Here is an 18,660-nt window from a genome sequence, read left to right on the forward strand (position 1 = left end):
AAAACTGTTCTTTACCTGGTTCTGAGAATGTCCGGACTGATGATTCTAGTCTCTCCCACTCACTTCCTTGGCATTGATGAGCACCGACAGCAGCTGGACCATCACTCTTCTGTACTTCTGTTTGGGGTGTTCAGTGCCTCAGTAACAGTCAGTAGGGTAAATGTTAGTTTCAGCCTTGGAATCTTGTAATTACGACAATAGATATCACAATTATTATTTATCATCACAATTATGAGATCTGGATCTTATAATTATGAGATAATGCATAAAAGAACAGGGTGAAGGAAAGGGAACGATTCAGAACTTGCTTGAGAATATTTCAATATCACGCCTATTCACACAGTAGCAGTCAGTACTTCCAATAGCCTGAAGAAAACTGGAACTGTCATTGGCTAATTCAGTATCGTGCTTAACTTACCAATATAATAAAATCTAAGCTACAAAAAGATGCTGAATTTGCAGCCCAGTGTAACTCACTACATGTATGTTCTGAGGCAGAGATCTATATACCAATAGCCTCCATAGACAATCAGGTAGTGCTAGTGTTGTTCACTAGCAATGTAAACAGGACAAAGCATGCTTTATCAAGACCTCCACCAATTTAACAGCACAGAAGGGACACTTAGAAAAACAATGACAGCACAACTAAAAACACTGCAAATAGACAAAAAGAAACCAAATACAGAAACATACTGCAAACAGACTAGAATTACCGCCTTGCGTTTGTATGCCTTCCAGCCAGAGTGCAGATTGTAGTCATGTCTGTCTGAACTCATCAGTTCATCCATGAGCTCAAGTGGATGTTTGCACCGGATATAATGACATTCCTTTCAGACTTTCCTGAGGTATTGAGTGGATACGAAGAAAACAAATGTGAGGTCACAGAGACCTTGACCTAATTTGAAGAAATTAAGCATTCCTGTCGGAGTCACAAGGATAGGATGAAAGGACGGACAGACGGACAATCCAAAAAATATAAAAACACAATCATGTAGCAGTGTGATGTGTTAACTGAATAACAAAAAAGCTCTATGGCACTGACAAAGAAACCAAATCAAGTTCTGGACTACAGGTCTTATAGATATAACTACTGTATGTAGACTATCACCTTTAAATTATGGTTGTCTTTAATGATTTGTCACTTTAACGCAACTCGCATGTCTAAAAATCAACAACAAAAAAGCTATGTGGGCCTTGAAATACTAATTTAGAGGTTACGTTTTTTTTTTCTTCCAAGTAGAGCTTTGTCGTCCTGTTTTGTCCAGTATAACTCAATGGAAAGCATACCTCACTATCATCAAAGTAAAAAACAAATTCATCGAAGGAGTTTAACAAACTTGTTGGGAATGAGAAACAAAAAGAGACCACAGTCAGTGCTGCTGTTAAGGCAATATATTTGGTCAAACTTCAAGGTAGCCAGCCAATCGCCACATCAGCAAGTACACATCAGTTATCACATTCACAGTTTTGTGGCACAAGTAAACTGGTGCATGAGATTCTTAAAGATTGTGCTCTGCAGACTATTTTACAATGAATCACTAAGTCACAGACTTACTAAAGGCACATTTCTATACAAAAAGGCTTTAAAAAAAACTGTTCATGCACAGCACTGTCTGGGTATTTACGTGAAAAATACAGCATATGTAATCCCTTTGACATGACAAGTTCCTGTGTTATTTGTATTCTGTATCTTTAAGGGAAAATGGGAAATTGGAAAGGTAAAACATTATGCAGCATGTTATTGAGCCAATGGAGAGACCAAAAAGCAAAAGTTTTGATTGGGTTTTGGCAAGTCACAGCTCGTTTCAAATTATGGCTCAAGTCTCACTGCTACATAGAGAGCATTAAAAATTAAAACCCTGTAATCCATGCCAATCATAGTCTGATAAAAACAAAATGTGGCATCAGCATGAATGCACAAAGTTTAAAGCTTGAATAAGAGGAGGTTACTTTTAAAGACAAAGTTTAAAACATTACCCATTTACGGTTATTGCACAGAAAATAAATGAAAAACATGACTACAGGCAGAAAAACAGTGTTCCAGAGTGAGCTTCAGTGGGTGAGGCCTGTATCACAATTTACAAAACAAATCTGGGCGCTTGAGATGAAATTAAACTAGTGAGTGCTACACCTGTCCTCAGATGTACTACTGGAACTAATGTCCTGACTACACAACATGTTTGTTTTAATAAATATGGGAACTTGTTTTGTGGGGAATTCTGAGACACCTTAACAGAAATGTCAGTTCCAGATTAATCCCACAACTACATGCTTATAATTCATCCACGATTTATTAGCATCTTGATAACGAGGGTAGAAATGTTATAAAGAATGAGACTGTATAGTTTGGGGATAGTTTTTTGTAATTGGGAAAGAGTGGAGCACATAAAAAGGTATCCATTTTTAAATACTTTGACTGGAATTGAGTCAAATGGGATGGAAACATCTTAATGGAACCGTAATTTAAAAAACTTGAAGGATCACGTATGACAGAAAAGTAGATGTAAGCGAGATTTACAGCAAAGTAAACATTTCCTCCAAGAACAAGAAAGCAACCTATTTAACCACAGGTCAGACAGTGGGGGTTTTCCCATTGATTCCAGGAATTTACTTTTATGAAAATGATTATGCAAAGTTCATCAAAGACTATTTTTCCAATCATTTTGTCTAAGAAATTTGTCTGCCCATCATGGATAACAACTTGGCTGATAGTTTTATAGGAATTTAGGTATGTTATGCTAGTAGAAGCTAACATGGTATCAAGAGACAAGACTACTGATATGGTAAACTGGTGAAATTAGCTTTTAGGAAAAACCTGAATAAATGAGCAGAGAATGTCAAGAAATGGACATATGCTTTTACTGAAATTAGTCCTTGAAATGAATATCAGATATACATATGTTTAAGATAGTGTCAGTGTGTGTAAGTAATATAAGAAAAGCTCAGCAGACCAAAAAAAAAAAAAAAAGATATGATAAATTCTGAATCACTGGTGAGATTTACATTTGGTTATCAGTTTGGGTAAAAGCCAAGAAAGTGAGTTCACTCTTTCAGAGTTATAGATTTACTTGCATGAATATCTTGTTCTTTCATATAGAATTCATTTTCACAAATCAAATCCCCACCACCTCACTTCCAAAATAAATACTTTATACTCTGACATACATAAATAAAGGCCTTCCAGATTCTTTGAACTAATCTCCCATGCTCCGTTTTACACTCGGCACATTCACCTGTAAATGCTGCAAGAAGAGAACCTGCTCCTCTGAAGTGTGATTTTAAGATATGGCCCAACAGTTCTCAGAAATATAAAAACAAAAACAAGCCATGGGAAAACCTTTGCTGTAGTGGATACTGAAGAAATGTTGGCAAGGCACGTTACACAAACTCAACCATCACATAAACAACAAAAATGAAAAGTCGAGAAAGATAGGAGAAAGCTTTAGGCTATTTCTAGGTGAGAAATTGCAAAATAAATACTGCATTATAACAAAAGGACCTCGTTTGTGAACATGAGTCACCTGCAACATTTTGGGAACAACCTGTCTTCATTCTGTTTTGCTAAACTGCAAACTACTCCCTTGAAAGCAAACTGTCAAATATGACAGATGCCTGGTAGATTACAGCACAAACTGCATGTCTTTTCCTTCTCTCGAAGAAATTTGTCTCCATTTAGAAAGTTCCAAAAACCAGAAAATCCAGTTATTCTCCACAGCTGTTTTTGTTGAGGAGTAGTAGTGACAATATTGTGCCTGTGATGAACCACCCTGTAATCATATAGTGCAAAAATTATCATTGCTAAAACGTCTGAATCGGATGTGAAAGTGAAGTATCACTAATCCATCCATGGCACTGATGTCAATCATCTATTCTCTGCCTGTCATCGAGTCCTGAGATATTCTGGTGTGGAGTAGTTGAAGAGCAGGAAGTCCATTCGATACAGGTTGAACAGCTTCTTCTGGTAGAAAGGACTTATGTGCTTAAAAAAGCGTGCTGCCATGTTGCCATCAGTCCGAGTGCTCTTACCAGACGTTGGAAATTTAACAGTCCCCTCTACTCCGGCTAACCTGAGCACAGCCTGAGAATCTGGCTCAAGAGTCTCGTACTTACCCACTACATCATAGTGGATCAGACAGGGGTGGCAAAGGGAATGCACCCGTTCCCAGTGCTCATTAAATGGTTCCTCCCTTTGGGTGCGAGGATCCACAAGATATTGGACAAACTCCTGGAAAGAAACGTCATTCCCTTCCCTCAGTGCTTTGGGCTCTGGGTTCGGCCGATGGCGGCGGATGATCTTGGTTCCATAGCGCTTGTGGAAAGCGGTGTTGTAGTTGCGTGTGAACTTATTCCGATATGCCGATACCAGTCTCTCAAAGGGCTCCCGTACAAAAATAAACTTGAGGTAGCTACGAAGTCGTTTGTTGATCTCAGAGACTGAAAACTCGGAAAGCGTGCGAAGGTTACCTGCTACGTGTGCCTCATTAGCAGGGATGGCGAGGGGGTCAGTGTAGCGGCCGTCACTGGTGAGGACCATGAGGACACGTTTCCAATTAGTGCAGGCTACCTGAGGTAATGAGAGAATAGATTTTCTTTCAAGCGAAAATATACCACTTTAGTTGGAGAAAAGTTAGAGCTTCACTGTTGATAAACCAACAAAAATAGGCCTCAAAATCAAGACAACTGCAACCCCACTCTTCAATGGCAGGCCACATGGAATAGGCAAGTTACAACTTGAGATAGTTTATTCTATCCCATTTGTTTACCTTTTGACAAACTAAACCTTTAAATTACTGTCACCGCATGTCTCTCTCAGTGTTTACATGGACTCAAGTAAGCAGGTTACTGGAAATCCAGTATACATGCAGCGAAAGAGTAATCTGATCTGTTTAATGATCTCTCTGACTTTCTTCCAGCTGCTCCACTCAGCTGATAGTAGTAGAGTCGTAAGTGTACGCGTTTACACGGCAGAGTAATTCGCAATCTGCAGGCGAAATCGACCTTGGGAAATCAGGTTTCACTAATCTCCTACCCCCGATTATGTTAACCAGGTTTCCTGTTTACATGACACTAAAGAAATTAGCATTCTCAAGAAAACCAACTGTAACGCGGTTACTTGAGTCGATGTAAACGCTTCAACTGTGTGTCCCATCCCCCCTTTTACCCTGCCTGTGTGACACAGTCTAAAAATCTATGGTCTAGAATTTCCACTGCACTACTTAATGTAATGGTAACCAACCTTGGGTACATAGCAGTATATAAGCCTGTGTTCATCATCCACAATGAGGTGTTTGAGATCTTCAGGCGAAAGCACCCTGCGTTTCCTTGTGTGGCTCACACACGCCTGCTCCAACAACTCCCTGCGGCCTGGGAGGGACCTGTGAGCTGCCAAGAGCTCCAGCTGCTAGTAATGAGGATGATGCAGGGTGGATGAAAGACGCACCAAATGTGCGATTGAAGGAGGAAGAAGCACAAACAGAAACACCTTTTAGAATTGCTGCAGGCAGGTTTGTCCGACAAGTAGATTTCTCCTACATCTTAAAACATATATAATGAGATGTTGTGACTGTTTCTAAGGCAAAAAACAAAGCATCTTTAAATAATTATGATTCTGAAATGTATATACCCATAATGTGAAACAGCAGTTACCTGTATAAGTAGACAAGTAAAAGTAAAACACAATAAACAACAACAACCCCTCTAAAGGTTCTTATTCTATCTTGCATTTGTGTTCTAACCTGTTCTCCATTGTAGAGGGTCTGCAGGGGACTTCTCCTTGTCTTCCCTTGTCTGCTGCCAGTCTTCAAACCAGGTTCTACAGATGAACAGCAAAAACATCAAAATCCTTGATTAGCTATGAAGCAGACAGGTGCCATTTAACAGAAGAAGTCTGTTCGTGTGTCATCTTTATGGACACACATTCCAGTAAATTTCTCACATTTTCACAGGATTTATGTATTAAAAACATCACAATTAATTTCTTACAGATTGTATATAATGAATCAACAAAAGAACAAAAACTTTCCAAGTGTGTTTTGTTGACTGTCAATATTAATTTAAGTCTGACCATGTGACTCAAATTTTTCATGAGCCTGTATGTAGGTCACAAATGAGAGTTTTTTTCCACAATGCATTATGTGTTTATACAGAGGTTTAAAATTACGCTGTAAAAATGTCAGAATAGAGTTATGGGAAAGGTCGGACGCTCCTCTAATCTGCCTTCGTCACAACGGGATCCTTCTACAAAACACTATTTTCATTTATATTAATCATATTTATTGAGGAAATTGATCTGCAAAATAACTCAAGATAATCATACAAGACTGATTTGTATACCCACTCCCACTTTCTAAACCCAACAACCAAACAATAACAAATTAGCAGCGTATGTGAACAAACTGGACTGCATAATGTGTATTTGTAATAATGTTTGAGGCTCTGCTGGTTTAAGGAATTTGAAATATCAGCATGTAGACTTTGTTAGTGTCTCTCCTCCAACTTCTCTAAACATATTTGCCTTCTCCTTTCACCCCAACCCCAACCCCCACCCCCACACCCATCCCCCTTCTCTCAGCTTTTGCCTGATCGCAGTAAGAGTTGGGGTCTGCAGTAAATGCTAGTGAGCAAGAAAAGTGATGCGTTTTGCACATGTGGCTAAACAATGGTTAGGGCTGCTTTAAATGTTTTATATAAAGCTGGAATGAGAAAAGACTGCAGAGGGGAAAAGGGCTTTATGTATATTAGCTTGAGGTAAACTCCTTGAAAGACTTTGCAATGAGGAAACGTGATCCATCATATGGAAAGCATATCAGTTTGTGTTAAATTGAAACACTAAAGGTAATGCTATGCTTGTATGGATGGATATAAAAGACAGACAGTCTCTTTCTCAGAATCAGAAACATTTTATTGCCAGGTGCAATAAAGGGCATTTTACAGCACTAGGAATTTGTCCTGATGTTAGGTGCAGACATAAAAGAAGGGAAGAAAAGAAAACAGAGTCAGAAGGAACAATGCTAATTATGAGATAAATATGAATATGGCTGTGAACACGAGTACAAGTATAAATATAAACGTAGATATGCATATAGATATAAATATGGGTATATATCTCTCCCACTGTTCCTATTTTCTTCATTCTGCTCAGCTGATATCAAGCAAATTGTTTTACAGTTTCACTGTTGTGGAATGGCACATACATTTAAATCACTGTCTGCTTGCAACTTTTATGTCAAGCCCGAGATCATTACCGCTTCCTGTCATTTTAAAGAAGCAGAAAACAAAAAAGGAGAATTAGTGAGTCAGCAAATGACAGTATAAAATGGAGTGTAAGAGAATCTGAGCTAGACAGTGAAACTGAGACTGTCGTGACATAGCCACTCCCCGTCTGTCCTCTCTGCGTGAGCTCACATGAATCACAAAAATCCTCAACGTCCTCTGGGTGAATCTGTGCCACATCATCTAAACACAGAGATAGACATCTAAGTCCTGCTGGACTGTGTTGAAAAGCTTTCCTGGATACAGAAAATAAATCCACATCTTGGGCCATATAAGAACAAAGTGCTCGAAAAGAGAGATTAGGTCCTGCCTATATATTAGTTTATGAATATTTTAAGATACAAATATGACACACTGATTCGTACAGCACTCGTATAAAGACACAGGATCAAAGTTGCAGTGTATGCAACATAATAAATGTCACAAACATAATATTTAGAGGTCTGAAAAGTCCACTGCACGCAGAACACCACCGACTGAAATATTCATTTACCACCAATGACAAATGTCTAATAAATGCCTTCTAAGATCTTAGTCAACATCACTGTTGTTCACATCTTAAGGAGCTAAGCTCTGTGAAAACACGGGACACTTCCCTAGGAAGCTTTAAAGTAGGTCAAGAGATACTTGTGGAGGCTCTACTCATTAATGCTTTGTCGCCTGTCTTCAATTGTAAACGAGATGGAATAAAAACAGAAGTACAATGTGGATTTAGATCCTCATGTGGAGCATGACTGTACATGCTTCATGTTTTTTTTAAAGAAACGGGAAATGATGTAGTTTGTACTTTCCAAGCAGCGATAACCTTTATAGAATTCCCCTTAACGCACTCAACTTTCCATACAATAATCATCAGGAAATCTTAGAAAGTACACTGTACACCGTAGCAGTGTGACTTAAGTTACGATGGTCTATCAAGCTGATAATGGCCACAATGCAATCTTTTAAATACTACTGCATAGTTTGCCAATAAATTTTCTATGCACACGTTATTGGTTCCCAGATACACCGACTTGTGCTCTAGTGTTACTTCTAGGAAGTAACCCAGTGATACATCAATCAATGACTTTATTGAGCCCAGGGGGCAATTATTTTTGTAGCAGGTTTCTGTTTTTCCCTAAATAATCCTTTGGCGATCTCCTGACGTTCCATTTGCCATATAGTATGTCAGATTTAGACTTAACATTCCTCTCAGCCTTAAAGATCAAACATGCTTTTTAAAGACCATGCTCAAACAAACGTAAAAACACCAACAAATGTGTTTCACAAGGCTTACAGTGACCCACGTTGTTGCACATGTTGGCTATTGTAGAAGAAGAAAGCCTATTAAAAAAAAGGAGCCACACTGTCAAAGTCAAAAAAACAAAAAACACTTGCAGAGTGTGCAGGCTGGCCACCATTGCACCAACTTTCATAAGATGTGGCAGTCCCCAACTGTACAGTGTTTACTGTTAATAGACAAACAGTAGTATTCAAACAAACTGCTCTAAGTAAATAATCAAAAAAGTATCACTGTGCCTACCTAATTACACATCTAGGCACAATTAGGCAAACACATACCCCTATCCATTGCTCTATTTTGACAAATTTCCTTTAGGGCATGTCACTTGTTTTGTACATTTGTAAGTCTAATTGAAAGTCTGGTAAAGTTTACTCAGGGATCAGAATTACGTTTCAGGGCTTTGAGAGCACACACACACACACACACACACACACACACACACACACACACACACACACACACACACACACACACACACACACACACACACACACACACACACACACACACACACACACACACACACACACACCCTGTATTGTCTATTGGCACTGTAAGGCATCAGGGATCCTAGACTCTCTCTGCATTATCATTTATAATGCATTAAAGGCAGTTCTGTTAAAAGGAAAAGCACATTTCAGAAGCTACTCCACTCTCATCATCACAAACCACATCTTGTTCTGTGTTCTATCACATACACCAGAAAACCACCACTTCCTCTCACAATCAGGAAGTGACACAATGCCGACAGTTGAAGAGCAGAAGAGGCCCCAGTCTTACTACATACACAAACTGGCCCATGTTTAGGCTCAGTCTGTCCGATGTTATACTCCCAGACAAACAAGGTTCCATTAAGCATGTACACTGGTTCAGCTTGTTATAAACAGACAGCACTTTCTCGTGACTAATCAGATAACAAATGCATTGACACATTTTGTTAGTAAGTGTATTAAATGGTTTGACCATGTGTAGGCCAAAAACATGAAAAGTCTTTTCATAAAAGGTTCAAAAGGTTTTCTTTTGTTTTTTTTTATGAGACACATCTACCCTCCTCTCTTTGAAAGTAAGCTTCACTTATTTGCAAAATACATTTTCCTTTGTGATATCAATAAAGAAGATTATGTGGCATCCATAATGCAAATGTTAACTTAAGGAGGTGAAATTGCTCTTTTTATTTGGGCCACATAGTGGAAGTTTCCATGAGCTCATAGAAAACCACAATGACATTTGCTTCAAATCAAATCAAATTTACTATAAGAGACTGAGACAATCTTTGTCAAAAGAAAACAGCACAAGACAGGAAGACAGGGTTATCAGTGGTCAGACATTCTGTCTTGGTTTGAGTCTAGTTTAGTTAAGTTTGCTAGAGGTAACTTGGTAATTACACCAACATTAGGTGACTTTACAATAGGTAGTTTCCTTAATAAAGAGACACATTTGTTCAAAAGTTAAAGGATATTTTTCAAGCTATATATAAAGTCAAAAGATGACAGTTGACCCACTCCATCGGCAAAATCTCACATTTACAGTAAGTTAGTTTTTGTCTGAAGCTATGAAAACAGTTAACTATGACATACAGTAGCACACTCAAAGCGAAGAAAGCCATTTGTTGTTAAAGTCTGAAATAAATTTTCTAGTTGGGGATTAACAGATTTGCCACAAATGCAAAGTTTACCTGCAGACATGAAAACTGCTGCCACAGATACTTGTTTACAATAGAACATTTAAGATTAGAGGCACAGTTTGATGATGAAGCAGCAAAATCTTCAACTACTTAAAGTACAAGCCTCCAGCTTATGTCTTTGCATATTAATGCACTTGTGTTTTGGCTCCGTCTTAAAAACTGCTTTAAAATGGGAGTTTCATACACCACACAGAACGAAGCAGAACAAATAGCCACCAGGTGTAGCATGTGGTGTACAGCATGCTCTAAAAAGCTCAGCGGCATTAGCCTTAAAGGCATCATCACATTCTTTGTTTCACAACAGCTGCACTGATGTCAGTGTCGGTAATAAGTGGCAGCAGGCATGTATTCACATAAAGTAGCAGTTATGTGTTTAATTATTGGATTACACTGTGTGCAAATAGGCACATACGGGGGTGAATAAGTGTCTGTGGGTAAATACATGTGTTCGATGACAAAGATAAGAGTATGCGTTTGTGTGGTCGCCTACAGCGTGTTTATGCTTTTATAAAATGACAGTGAATTGTGCATGAGCTCTGTGTGGGCAAGACACAGGAGCAGGCCTTAGTTGCCTTTGCTCAGAGTTATGAGGAGTATCCTGTCACTGTCAAGTTAGACAAGAGTACCAGTTACAACTGGCAAAACAATCTTCTATGACAGCTTTTTTTTTTTCCTTCTTCAGTTCAACATCTGACAGCCGATACAGCAAACATAACAAGGTGACAATGGTGCAAACCACAGATTTGAAATCTGTCATTCAAGTGCCTAAGGGCAGTTTAGCTTGTTGATCAAGCTATTTGCTATTGTCTCCTATAGCTGGGAAAGACAGAGATGAGTTTTCCCACCCTCTATTACACTATGAACAGTGTAGAGCTGCTGAAAGTTGAAGAGGGTGAATGTCAGCTGAGAATATGTTCATGGTTCAGAAATGATGAGTTTACCAAGAACAACCTCCAGACACATTCGAGTCCTGGTTAGGTTCAAGGGCAGCATTTGTCAGCTCAGATTGAATTTGATGCCATGATGCAGGCAAATCACTACATACAGCCATTACGTATCACAATGGGAAGAATATTCAAATACAGTTAACACTAAAAATACAATAGGTTTGGTTTTGATGCCATTGTAGGAAACTGCTTCCTGTGTCAAACAGTGAGGCTCAAGACTTTACACTGTTAGCAAAAACTTAGATTCAAACTGATCTAAATGCTGACAACTCACTTTACTTCTGACAAGTGTGCACCCTGTGCACCACCCTTTCACAGAATACAGTTACTTGGCATAGTAACATGTACATATGGTCAAACGACACACACAATGACACTGTGCCACAGCAGTGCTGAGTCAACGCAACCACATAAAAGTGTCTGAGGGGAAAAGTGGGTGTTCATCTCTATTTTGGTTCAAATTATGATGTATCTAATAAGAGAGGCTGACTGGAAATAGCACATGTCAGGAAGTTGTCTCAGTATATGAAAGGCATTTTTACACTAGCTTGAAAGAGGATTTTTGGTGATAATAAACAAGTGTAAGTGGACAAAGTCTGAATTTTTCTTTGACAAGGCTATAGAAATCATTTTGACTTAATTAAAGCACAGAGGGATGCGGGATTTTTACTAGTAGTAATCATTTATTAGTAATCATAGATTTGAAATAGCAACTTCCTGAAAACTTGGAAAAACGGAACTGACATTTTAAATAAGTCAGATAATATTAGTGCTACATAATTTTACATGTGGTCTTTTTTATTATGTCTATCATAATACTTTTTGTTCTGGTTTTAACTATTAAATTATTTATTTATCCATGTGTGCAGTATCTTAAAAACTAATTATTTCATTTGAACAAATCAGAGGAAGTCGTTATTGGATTCTTCTACAACCTAAGCTCACAATAACCAACTCAATCCTTAAAAAATAAATAAATAGACTAATATTAAATGGTACAATATGGCTTAACTAATGAGTTTCCAACAGAACACTGGATTTGGCTCATATTTCTTTCCTTAGGGTCAAACTCAGGGAGTTGGTGCAGGAAGTCACACAATAGAAACAACAATCACATGCAATGTGCTTCCTGTACGGTACCAAACAGTACATTTAATTGAGATATGTGGTTCTGTAAGCCAAGTGAACTGGAAACATGAGGCCATTTTGAAATGAGATATTTAAAGTATGTGCTTTACTGACAAGTACAGGACTTGTTTGACTTTATTATACGAGAGAGGAACTGACACGTGGTCAGTATACGCAAAAAAAAAAAAAAAAAAAAAAAAAAAGTCAAGTCAATTTAAAAAGTGACTTGTAAACAATGATTAAATATAGGCGTATAAATACAGCACATATCTATAAACCACCATTACTTTCTACTTATACCTCTGCTATAACTTCTTTCAGTTTTATGCAAGACTCACTACTGTAAGTGTGTACCTGGGCCGCTAGTAAAGCACCTCATGCCTTGTATGCTGTAAATTGCAATGGGTTAAAGGAATTCCCTGTTCTGCTACTCTTGCCTCTGGGGGCCCTCAAACCCTGATGGAAGGGCCTGAAGCTCAAAGAATCACAGGTGTTGTAGATTAAGTAGTAAATATTTTAGGATAGCATAAGTTCTGTAAATGTCACAGACAGTACAGCGTACTAAATCCCAAGTTAAGGGTATTCCTCAGTAACTTGAAACTGATCAAGTATGACCACTGCGTTTCAAACATTTCATTATGTCGTTTTATTACGGTCAGGGGTTAAACAAGAGTCAGTGCACCATTATACAAATTCTGCTAAATCATTCTCTCGGTCAGTTGAAAGTAAAACTGTATCATTAGCGTACTTTATCAAAAAGCTGTCTGGGTACTGGAGAGGTGTTGGTGTTAATACACAGACTACAGCCTTGAGGAGGGTCCAAAGTAGTGACTGTCACATCTGTCAGCTGTTCATATGAGTAAACGTGTGTAAAATTATCTTGTAAATTATAAGACTAAGGCTTTCACTGCAGTACCACAGTAATATAATGCCAACCACAGCTGAGCTCATTACCATCACCACTCTTTAATATCCACCAAGTGCTTTCCTTTCCATTGACAATAAGCCAACATTACTGGAAGACAACTCACATTTCTCATTCACTGTGTCCTGGCGGTTCAATAATTTACAAATTGCAGGCGAAGAAACATATTCTTGACTCTTAAACTCTAACTTTGAGTCACAGTAAAGATATTTCCACTCAGCTTAAAAAGAAAAAGACCTGACAGTGGTAATCCTCTGAAATTCAATCATATATGAGCATGTACATCTGGTGTTTATGTCAGATCTCTTTCAATTTATATATTTTATTTTTTACAAATGTGAATATGCAGAAGGAGAAACTTCTTAAACACCATTTGTTCTTTACAAGACATAACTTAACATATAGGAGATTTGATTAAAGATTGATCTGATCTCACAAAAAACTATCATATCACTATACTATTTGCATGTATTTAAAAATTATTTTAAGTGATAAAACGTAAAAACACTACTAGCATGTTCCAAGTTTTTCTGTTTCGACTGACTGTGCTTCAGTGAGATCAAAACAAGAGCTGAAGTGAGAAATGAAAAGGTATGGCAAAGACTGGGATAATACTGAACTACATAGGAAACCTGGTGTTGGTTTTCAAACCCAGTCAGACTAGATACACAGTAATTAAAGAAGCTTTGTGCCTTGTTGACATCCTGTGAATTAGTGCTTTCTAATGTGGCTCCAACAGGCTTTTTCATGTGGCTCCCATGGCCACTGGCGAGGCTGTACAGCAGACTAGCCTAAACAAGTCGGGCTGTAAACATACTGTACATACACCCAGCGAGCTGATGGAGGGAGGATGAGGAGCGTGTTCAAGTGCGGTGCTTGTAGGTTTGGCAACATGTGGTTAGTTAAGTTTGTCAGCTCTGCATTCAGTCAGTGTTTGGTGGTCTTGAAATGGCAATTTACTGCTATGGCTTTGGACATGAGGCATGAGGCATGAGGCATGTGCCCGAGACAATGATGGTGCAATAATGGTTTTGTAAATTATTTTTTTCCGTCATTCTTAATATTTTATATACAACATGTATCATGGTGCATACTGAATCATGCATTTCATCATTAAAACAACAAGTCTCTCCTCTTTGCACTGTTCTTTTTCTCTTAATGATACCGCTATTAATATTATTATTAATATTATTATTAATATTATTATTATTATTACATCTTCTAGCCTCCTCTCTAAGCTCATGTTCTCCTCCACTTTTCCATGTATGATGAGCACAACTCATGGACTTCTCTACCTGTCTCGTTTCCCCTCTTTTCTCTCTGACTGAGCTCTGATTTCTCCCTCTGGAAGTCTGCAAGACCGGTTTGCTCTCCCCTGGGACCAAGCCTGTCTTTCAACATCCACAAAAGGGGTTTTAGTCCAGGAAAGAAATCGAAAGGAAACGAGCACAGAGGTAAGAAGAGGCGAGGAGGGTTACAACAGAGAAATGCAGGGGGTCTCCAGGAGGGATGGGGGGGGGCTTTCAAAAACATTCCAGTGTTCACAGTGAGCTTATTCATTGCAATAACATTTCATTATGTCTGCACACATGCCCTCTGTTTCACTAAAGAACACACACACACACACATATAATCAGGTGTGCCAGTGCTGATATCTCTTGCAATAATATGCAACACAAGCTAAAACCTAGATAATTCAAAGAAAGCACACAAGGTTCATATAATAATGTAAAATCCTGATTATAACATATTTTAACAGCCATGACTGTAACACACAATAACACTACAGCATACAAATGTATAAGTGGAGCCAGTGTTCAACTACAGCACCGCTGTTTAAATACTACTATAACTATATTATAATATATATTATATATAATAAGTGGAGGTTTCTTGAGTGGGGTGATACCTGGCTTGGTGATGCTCTGATAGTAAAGCAGGAGGGCGAAGAGCGAGCCGAGGCACGTCGCCAGGAACACACGTCCTCCTCGGGGCATCCTCATGGTGAAGCCCGGCTCAGCTGGCGGAGCCCCCGACTCCTCGTCGCTCCTTCGACGCGGTTCATACGAGCACAGCCCGCGGAGGATGCGAGGCTCCCCGAAGAAACACAAGCCCAACTGTGAACTGCGGTGAAGAGGCTCCAACAACTCATGGAGGACTAAGCCGAGCCGGGTCTGGACGGTGCCGACGTTAGCCGTTGACGTTGCCGAGTGTGGACCGCGAATACCGAGCCACTCGCTCCGGTGTTTTGCCGGGCTTCTAAGTGGATGTTACCGGAACCGTGAGGATGGATAAAGCCCAGTCTCCTCTGATAAAACTCTAAATGGGTCCTCCAACAGCACCAACTTCCAGCAGTTGCCACCTCCACCCGCCGCTGCCGCACTTCACCGAACTTCTCCGCCAAACATGGAGGGGGCGGCGTGACGTCACGCGTCCCCCCCTCTACAGCAGTGCTGCATTCAGGTACTGGCGGAAACACCGAGTTCTTACTGATAAAGATGAATTAGCCACGCACAATCTACTTCAGCACCAGCATTGCAAAAAATGAGCTGCTTCACAGAGATGTGAGCCATTCGTGCAACATCCTCTATGAGTGCACCATATTTCCATTTTCTATTGCTGATGTGATTGGTATTTCCTGACGAGGAGCGGCATTAGAGTGGTGGCTAAGTGGCACCAACAGGAACTGGACTTATCAGAGGCAGAAAATATAAATATAATATAAACAAAGTGATAATATCAGTTGTATTAGTTGACTTGCTGTGAATTTGAGTCCATATTTTACTTTTACATGTAAAATTGTGAACACATAAGCTACAAAGAAAGACTATAGTTAAACTACTAGAGCATTGACCCTATTTCTAATGGCTTTGAGCAACACCATGCACCACAAAGATCCAAAAGTTGTGATTAACTGTAGTGTCCAGACTTTTAATTTCAATAAATGCTACATTGCACACAGCACGAGTGCATGTCCATCTCCTTAATCTGGGTTTACAGACATGCATTTTCCCTAATCCTGTGTTTTCCCTCAGTTCTGATTCATTTGTATTAACATGCACTGTACGTCAACATCAGTTTTAGATTTTACCTTTAAAATACAGCACAAACAGTTTACACTGAGGCAGGATGTAAGCAGATGAAAAGCAATAGACGTGGCAGAAACTGAGCCACCAAGAAGTGCCAGGTCAGCGTGTGAGCAACATAATCATTTATGTTGCCCTATCTAAGGATGCTGTAATTATCCACATGCCCAGCATCAGGCCTACAATGTCAAAGGCCTCTTGGGTTTCCTGAAAAAACACTTTGAGTTCTCAGAGTTGAGAATGAGAGAGACTCGTGAGGATTTGGCAAATTATGTGGTTGTCTGGCCAATGTTAGCTTCTACCACACTCTTTCGGCAGTAAATGGTTTTGTGATCACCCACAGTTTTAATCTACTCCCCACTTCTAAATGAGGAGATCTTCATCACTTTGGGAGGTGCAGCCCACCAACAAGGTCTGTGGGCAACAGCTGCTGATTATAAAGAGTAGATGATTGCGATCTATTCCTGCACTCAAAACTACAGCAAAATGGATGCTCCAGATCACCTGAGCTGTGTGGAGGAAACATTTGGAGTTCAAAGATATTAAAACTATCCTACTGGTTGTTCAAGAAAAGAAAATGTAATAACAGTTAAAGTGTCTGCTTTGTGTGTAATTTGGCCTCCGTTTCCAGCAAGCTATCAAAATTCAGATTAGCAAGATTTATTCTTCGTTTCCAAAGGCTTGACAAAAATAAATCTAATAGCTGCTGTTTGGGCCCAAAAGGTTTATACTGTATAATCTGCTCAAGCCTTCTACAATGCATCCTAATCCTGACATGCAGACAACATACCCATAAACTAAATTTAATAATAATTATTGACAATATTCATTTGCAATGTCGATATGATCATTTAGGGAGGTTTTGCCATGTTGTGTTGAAATTCATTCTGCTGTTAGTACCATTGCATCAAACATATGTATAACCACTTGTATGTTTTACATCCACTCGACACACAGAGCAAACAGCCAATCAGCTAGTGGAAAAAATGCCAAACTGCTGTATCACCCAGTGAGAATAAATCAGAGCCAATAGCACAGATTGTCACTAAATGAGCCCAAGCTGGAAGAAATCACACAGTGTCAACATTTATTTAATTTATAACGGTGACTCAGAGGTAAACGTTTGCAGTTTTCCATCGAGCTCTAAGACCTGCAGTTAGCGGTTAACTTCATTACTATCCTTTGGTCCCATATGGTTTTCTGGGATGGGCTGCGATGACTGGCCTAGTGTAGAGACATCCCCTCTAAAACTCAAAGACAATAATAGGGCCTTAAAACATGCTGTTCAACATGCAGGGGCATTTTCCAGGACATGCAACTGAGCCGGTTTTTAAGTCTTAGAAAAGATTTAATCACAAGCCTGTGGAGGTAGTCTATAATACACCGACTGCTGCCGACAGATATGTTCAAATGATCAGCTTACTAGGTCACAATGCATGCACACTGACAAAAAAAGAACAACAGTGAGTCCACTTTAGGTTTATGTGTAGCTCTCAATCCGACTCAAAGTGTAACCAACTGAACAATATTTGTCTTTAACCTTTTGACAGTGAAAGAATAAACAGTGATGACCTGCTTGTAATTTAAAGTTCATTATATAATATGTATGCACCCTTTAAACGTACACAACCCACTAATATAAGAAACATTAACATTAATTATTAATTCTAATTATACAATATCTAGTTGAAAATAGCCATATTTCACATGTGTTTATGATTAGTTTTGTTTCTTTTTCATTTTACTACAGCAGCTTTTAGTTTCAATTCTTCATTGTTTTTGAATGGTGCAACACAACTTAGTAACTGTACACTAAAACCAAAACGGAGTGCGTTTTCATTACAGAACTCCTCTTGTGCTGTTCAAGACCTGCAGTTTTAAAACTGCAGTTAACACCACTCATGACATTTGATCCGTCTTCGCTCTCTCTGTTCCATCTGATGAGGCTGTTAATCACCCTATAGAAGATTATTGGTCTGTAAAAACCCTTCTACTGAACCATTACTTGCACCATGGAAAGCATGAATCACGTGTGTGGATGTGTGAATGTATATATTTCCTGTATATGTGTGGTATATGTTCAACTGAAGCTACTGGACGTTGTGTTGGTAAGAATACTTAAGGATGTTTTCTTATAGGCATGTATGTGTTTATAACTCACGGATAACAGCCAGAATAAGACAGACTAGCATTATAAATCTTAAAAAGGGTGTTGTTGCACCAGAAGATGCCAAAACACCTTCATTATGAGTCTGAAACTCAGCTGGAGAGATGCAACACCATCCCTCCACAAGCCGTGACATCATCTGATGTTCTGATGATGACAGTGGAAAGTG

General features: G+C 39.0%; 1 protein-coding gene across 2 annotated transcripts; it reads right to left on the reverse strand.

The window, feature by feature from the left end:
- Positions 1 to 1,229: 1,229 nt before the first annotated feature.
- On the reverse strand, positions 1,230 to 15,687 carry LOC113166998 (carbohydrate sulfotransferase 11-like). Of its 2 annotated transcripts, none has more exons than XM_026367294.1 (4): positions 15,148 to 15,687; positions 5,736 to 5,812; positions 5,237 to 5,398; positions 1,230 to 4,564 (listed from the first exon to the last, which is right to left on the reverse strand). In XM_026367294.1, exons 1-4 carry the CDS (start codon positions 15,239 to 15,241, stop codon positions 3,881 to 3,883), a joined length of 1,017 nt encoding a protein of 338 aa, XP_026223079.1. In that variant the 5' UTR covers positions 15,242 to 15,687; the 3' UTR covers positions 1,230 to 3,880. The 2 variants fall into 2 exon arrangements, with proteins under 2 accessions (XP_026223079.1, XP_026223078.1); XM_026367293.1 differs by having other exon boundaries at positions 5,237 to 5,401; positions 15,148 to 15,685.
- Between the last annotated feature and the right edge of the window lie 2,973 nt (positions 15,688 to 18,660).

This window comes from Anabas testudineus, chromosome 7 (assembly GCF_900324465.2).
Source record: "Anabas testudineus chromosome 7, fAnaTes1.2, whole genome shotgun sequence".
NCBI classification, from domain to species: Eukaryota; Metazoa; Chordata; class Actinopteri; order Anabantiformes; family Anabantidae; genus Anabas; species Anabas testudineus.

Coding starts and splice junctions, on each gene's coding strand:
- LOC113166998 (XM_026367293.1), bottom strand. CDS start 15,241: ATGAGGATGCCCCGAGGAGGACGTGTGTTCCTGGCGACGTGCCTCGGC. Junction 5,813..15,147: donor TCAGAGCATCACCAAGCCAG/GTATCACCCCAC, acceptor GTTCATCTGTAG/AACCTGGTTTGAAGACTGGC. Junction 4,565..5,236: donor TATACTGCTATGTACCCAAG/GTTGGTTACCAT, acceptor TCATTACCTCAG/GTAGCCTGCACTAATTGGAA.